We start from the raw sequence: 6,399 nt of genomic DNA on the forward strand, positions 1-6,399 counted from the left end.
ACTTGCATTCAATCCTGACTTCTGTTGCAGTCTGTGAGGAGTTTGCATGTTCTCCTGTGACTGCACGGGTTACCTCTGGATGCTCAGGTTTTCTCCCACATGCCAAAGGTTTGTGGGTTAGCAGATTAATTGGTCACTCTACATTGCCACTAGTGTGTAGGTGAGCGGTAGAATCTGGTGGAAGTTGATGGGAATGTGTGGGGAATAAAATGGGTTAGAGTAAGATTAGTGTAAAAAGGTACTTAATATTTCATGGGCTGTTTCCACACTCAATCTGTCTATGACTTTATGACCTAAATAATAGCAAAAATCTTGCTTTCCATCACGGTAATATGAAGTCTGTGTTCTCTGAATGGGTTTTTTCTATTCTACGTAATAATCACATTCTCTAAAAATTTATGAAACTTCCTTGATCGTTAATGGTTATTAATGATGAAGAAAATACATTCTATTTTAAAATGGAATTTTACAATTACTCCTTAAAGCTAGAAATTTTAAGGGGAGCCATTATTTCATGGAAACTAAATAAGTATTTTTTTCCCATTTTTCAAGGGATAATAGGATTTTCTTGGATTTTGATTTCTATTTTGAAAACCATTTGCAACAATTTCTTCCATTTTTCCAATGGAATGACAAACCAGCTCCCTTTTCTTCTTATTAAACCAGACACAATGGTATCCACATTTTACAACCTCTATCCTTGTACTCATCTGGACAGCACAGGTTGATACCAGCTAATTACAATGAAAGACAACAGAATTAAACTTGAATTTGTTGTCAAATATCAGTAATGAAATTATTTTATCTTTATAGGAACCCAGTGTGTATGCATATGCCCTGCTGGTTTCCGTGGAGCTGCCTGCGAGATTACCGCCAGGGAGAGTAAGCATTACTAATTGCATTAAGGAGAAAAATGATAATGTTATTTTTGATACCAGAAGATAATTTCTTGCTAAATTAGACCAATAGTCAGCCGTCACATGCTGTTGCAGATTTAGCATGATACATTTCACTGAAGTGGATTTGAATCCACCATCTCTTTCTTGCTAGATCTCAATGTCAGTTGTCATACAATGCAAAAAGTAGAAAACAATGAATTTTGGGAACGTAAATTGGAAACTATCTTACTTATGTACAGGGTATTTCACTGTGAGACTACTTCATAAAGAACTTACAATCACATCTGTTCAAATGATCTCCCTTCACCATGGTGGAGAGGACAAAACCTTTGGAAGTTTACTAAATCGTACAAAGCAACTTTAGAACTTTTGCACTGATGTACAAATACATAGAAATTTGGCAGCTGCTATTGGTTTTGTAGGAATTGATTGTAAATATCAACATGTTCACCTCCATTACTCCTGGATCAATATCGTGTACCCACTAATAGCCAGTATTACAGTTACTTGCTGCTATGCTATGATTACTCATGTAAAATTAGGCCCATAATATAAATCCCCTAATGGCTAGCTTTAGAGTAACTTACAACTGGGGTAAACAGGGACCCATACAGGATAGAAAAAAAAATGAAATGTAATAATTCTAAAGAATATGTTCATTTTTGTTCTAATATTTTCTGTTATGAATTTCTATTTTTTAATTTCTGGTGTGTTCAAACTCATGGCAAAGGCTGTTTCTTCATGTTTCAGATGTGGCTGTTGGTGGCAAGTGGAGCTGTTGGTCTCCCTGGTCTGATGTGTGAACAGACAAAGAAAAGGACCCGGCAATGCAATAATCCTCCCCCAGAAAATGGTGGCCAAACATGCTTAGGGGACAATGAGCACATAATGTCATGTTAATAAAGAAATGGCAGTCTGTTTTGGCCTTGTTTTGAACTTCAGATCTGTGTTCAAAAATTACTTTCGCTGATCTATAATTTTGCATCAAGAGAGCAGATTGCTTTAATTCAGTATTTACAGAACCTGTTAAATTACATGAATAAAACTGGTTAATTGAAGTAAATTGTAATGGCTTTTACAAGACAGTTAAGCAAAAGTTAGTTCATTTCTAAAAATAAATGGCTTTCTTGCTCTTTTATGAATGTTTATATTTACATACACTGGCTGATTAAGCCATGATTTTAACTCAGTGAATTCAAGTCAGGAGCTGTTAAAGTGTATTATATATCCAACTGGAAGATTCAACTGAGTAACCACCAAATGTTCGATAGGTATACACAGGAGCAACAGCCAATAATGTAAGGAAAAATAATAAAATGATGTAAACTTTGTGGGTGAAGATGATGCTCTTGTTAATACTGCAAAGAGATTTTGAAAAGGCAACCTATGGGAAAAAACAAATATATGGAAGCATCCTTTTTAGGCAGTCCCTTGGGATTGAGAATGAATTGCTGCCATAGTTTTTGTTGGTACTGAGGTGGCTGATGAGACAAACGTAGGAACCTCGGACCCTTCCACAAATGGGGCAATAGGTGCCTGACAGGGTGGGCAGGTAGATGGTTTGTTAGATGGTGTGTTCCTTTCACCAGGTATGCAGGGCATCCAAATCCTCCTGATACTGGGGACTCATACCATCCAAGTGCCATCTCTTCAATTTTAGCCTGGGATTCTCAAGCATCATTGGGGATATTGTATTTTTCAAGGAGGCTTTGATCACATCCTTGAATCCTTTTCTTTGTCACCTGGTAATCTCTTTCTGTTTGGAAGCTCGTGTCATTCATGTGAACAATGTGGCCTACCCAGCCAAGCTGACTGAGTGTAACTTGAGTCCTCAACACTGGGGATATCAGCCTTGGAGAAAGTACTGAAATAAACTTGCATATTCTACAGTGAATTTGTTGGATTTTGTGGAGACAGTGTTGGTGGTAACTTTCTTGTTCTTGTACTGTAGGTAGCCCAGTCTCAAAAAATATAGGAAGACAGGGTTTGCCACTGCCTGGTGGAGTTTTGTGTCAGGTCTGAGGTCATAATCTTCCAACACCCTATTCTTCAATCAATCAAAGGCTGTGCTGGTGCACTGATGACGATGGTGAATTTTATTACTGATGTCTGCCTTCACTGAGAGGTGATTCCCAAGTCTTGCCTTGAATCTTTGTTGTCAGAGGGCAGTGTGATGCAGCAGGGTGGGTTAATAGTGAACCATTGTCTTGTGGATATTGAGTGTATGGTCCATCATTTCATGTGTCTCAGTTTCATAGTGTGTGTAAATGCAAACACTGACTGCAAATTGCAGTTTGATGACTGAGGTTTGGGTGACTTTGATTCTGGAGTGTAGTTGTTATAGGTTGAATAGCTTGCCACTAATCCTGAAGATTATTTCCACTCCTATGAGAAGTGTTTTGGAGTTGAGATGCAGCAATATGGCAAGGAAGATTGAAAAAAGTGTTGGGCCAATAATACAGCTTTGTTTGACACTGGTCAATCGACGTTCCACAATCCTCCCAGCTAATTGAGTCAAAGGCTTTAGTGGGATCAGAAAGGCCATGTGTAGTGATTGGTGTTGTTGCCTGCATTTCTCTTGTATTTGTCATGTAGTGAAGATTATTTCCACTGTGCCTTTAGGTGGAGAGACTCCACACCGAAATTTGAGAGTAATAACTAATTAGTGTTTTCATGGACTGAAAAATGTCAAGCACAGTGTTTAAAAAATGCTCGTGGTTCCTCAGACAGCTTGATTAGTATGTACAAACCAAAAGTGTCCCATGTTAATTCTTGCATTTGCAATAAATTAATTAATCTTATCCAAGGTGGCCATAGGGTTCTACTGCCACAGGAAGAAGGGGAATACTCAGCAAGGCCTTGGAAGTACAATTTGCTATTCAGGGATACCTGCTGGAAATTGCTATGTTATGTTCTTGCATGAGGAGCTGATTGCATTTGGTAATGTGCCATCAATTTCCGATCTCACCCATTAAGTCTGACTATTGGAACAAAGCAACACAAAGCATTACCTGTGGAAATATGTTCAGCATTAATATCAGTGGGGAAATAATATAACTAAATACTGACAAATTTTCAAACGCTGAAGATGATTATGAATTCACCAGATGCTGGAAGTCATTGCAAAGGTCTTTGTAGTTTACTGGAGGCACAATATTTTACATGGAGGTTTAAAACTGGAAGTGGCTTGTTCTCCCCAGTTCTGACACTGCTGCCTTCTCCTGTATTCTACCTTCTCCTGCAGCAGAGAGGAAGGGTGTCAGTTGTTGTTGTGTGATATGTTTAGATTATGTGGCTTGCATTACTGAGTAGCTGCCAACATGCATAAACTGGGAGCTATGGGTGAAAGGTTTTCAACAGTGCATAATTAGGGTAGGAGTCACAATGGATAGAGATTACTGATCAGTGATGTGTTTCTAGTGAATTGATTAGTTGAGATTAAAGTGCAGCTGTTTGAAGATGAATTCAGTCAACTTTACTCATGACAGAGTGTTAAATTCTTTCCTGTACTGCATCCATGTCCTTGGAGAAACACTCCTGGCTTTGACCTCTATCACTGTCCTACTTGATTAATAGGGAGTAGATAACCCAGATTTTGCAGTCATTGTCAAAGTAATGTGCCTATCCATTCATTATACTCATTTTCAGTTGTCCACAGACTTACTGTGTGGAATTTTGCACTTCGACTTGTAATTATTAGCAAGCCAAAAGAGCACTGTGCCTTCTGCAAGTGTCTTGGGACCTGTGTGACAGGACAAACAATAGTCTACCACTCAAAACAGTGAAGAATCTTTATGATGTAAATTAGAATATTTCATTCAATGACAAAGAATATACAGAGATCTTCAATAATTGAAGTGATGAAATGAGACTATGTACTTTTAATTTTTAGTGTCAGAGAAGATATTTAAAAATAATCAAGGCTCATCTTGCCATTATTAATTCAGATACTTTAATGGGCAAGGGACAATTTTTGGCAGTTTGGCAGAGAATACGTTGAGGGTATGTAGTGCAACTTCACATTCTTCTGTGCATGTGAATGATGCGTCTCTCAATGGGAAACTGTTGGAGCAGAGCTTTTGGAGGAGCAGGGCCTCTCAGACAGCAATTTCCACGTTTCACTACACATCTACAGAAGCCGGAAACCCCTGTCCAATTTACACTTTAATAAAGGTGAGCGCCGATAGCATCAGCCATTGTTCTTACAGTGAAAGCCATGCCAATACCTTATACGTCATCACTACTTTTTGTTACTTGTTTTAATATGAACCAATTCATGCATTGTTAGTCAGGCACCAGCTCGTATGCATAAATATTTGAAAATGATTACTGCATTCTATTCTTAATAATGCAGTTCATTTCAGTTCCATGAACCACTAGCAGATCTCAAGAACCCTCGGCCTGAATTTTATGGTCAGCAGTAAAGGAATGGCACCAGTTGTTCATTATGTTTGCACTTGCCCAGAGAGTTTCGGTGGCAGTTTGCACTGAGATTTACTGAGATTAGGAAACTATTTCAAGAAACTGAAACTGCTGCACAAACTTAAAGGGTAGGTCAGAATGGTGAAGATAAGGTGGGTCAATCATTGTTTTGATTGCTGTCGCACTGCATCAAATTTCAAGTGGCCGTCACCGCTCACCTTCACACCTTTGGTTGTTGGGAGGGAGCCATGGGGGTTGAGGTGTGGGGAGTGGAGGGGTGTGCCGTGGACTAGGTACACCGACTGGCTTTAGTAGCACTCCAGTGATGTCTTTTTGTGGTGAGAAGGGGTTGGGGGGGGGGGGGTGAAATTGTTGGCACTTGAGTGGTGAAGAAGGAAGGATTTGGCCCAGCAGTTAGGTGAGGGGTTAGGGTTAATCACGTACTGATGATATAACCAAGGCCAATGTGATCCACGTTTTAGGCAAATGTCTGAATTCAATCTGATTAATGAACCTTTACTGTGATACACAATGAGTTAGCAATTGTACAGTTGGTGGAATTACATGCTAAGATGGGACTCACATTGAAGTCCAAGCTCATGAGGAGGTGATTACATTACCTACACTATCAACAAGGACTCATGACACAAATACAAAAGTTGCAGCGTGTTTCCACATGCAATTTCAAGAGTTGAATGAGAAGCATAAACTTGTAAGCATGGTCTGCTGCCAAGGTGCGAGCTCTCAATGCAGGGTTTTCATTACAAACCACTGCGTGAAGTAGTGGAGTGGGACTCAGTTTGAATTCCCAAACCAAGGGCAGCAGGTAGGAGGCAGGGGCCCCTGGGATGAGTTAGCATCATAGTGAAGGACATTGACATCATCAGAGCAGTCAAACCCCCTTCTACCAAAGAAAGATGGTGAACTTGGAGACACAAGCAACTGCAGATAATGTAACCTGAAGCAAAAAAACAATCTGCTGGAGGAACCCAGTGGGTCAGGCAGCACCTACGGAGGCAGAGAAAGGTCAATGTTTTGGGTTGAGAGGCTGCATCAGGGCTCAGGTGATGACCTTACC

General features: G+C 39.7%; 1 protein-coding gene across 1 annotated transcript in view; it reads left to right on the forward strand.

The window, feature by feature from the left end:
- The window catches only part of dab1a (DAB adaptor protein 1a), a 105,532-nt gene extending 103,302 nt beyond the window's left edge, over positions 1-2,230 (forward strand). Inside the window, 3 exon segments of the mRNA XM_052010718.1 lie at positions 814-882; positions 1,650-1,692; positions 1,694-2,230. Coding sequence (XP_051866678.1) covers positions 814-882; positions 1,650-1,692; positions 1,694-1,799 — 218 coding nt within the window. The 3' untranslated portion in view covers positions 1,800-2,230.
- Positions 2,231-6,399: the final 4,169 nt, after the last annotated feature.

The sequence above is a fragment of the Pristis pectinata genome, chromosome 3 (assembly GCF_009764475.1).
Source record: "Pristis pectinata isolate sPriPec2 chromosome 3, sPriPec2.1.pri, whole genome shotgun sequence".
NCBI classification, from domain to species: domain Eukaryota; kingdom Metazoa; phylum Chordata; class Chondrichthyes; order Rhinopristiformes; family Pristidae; genus Pristis; species Pristis pectinata.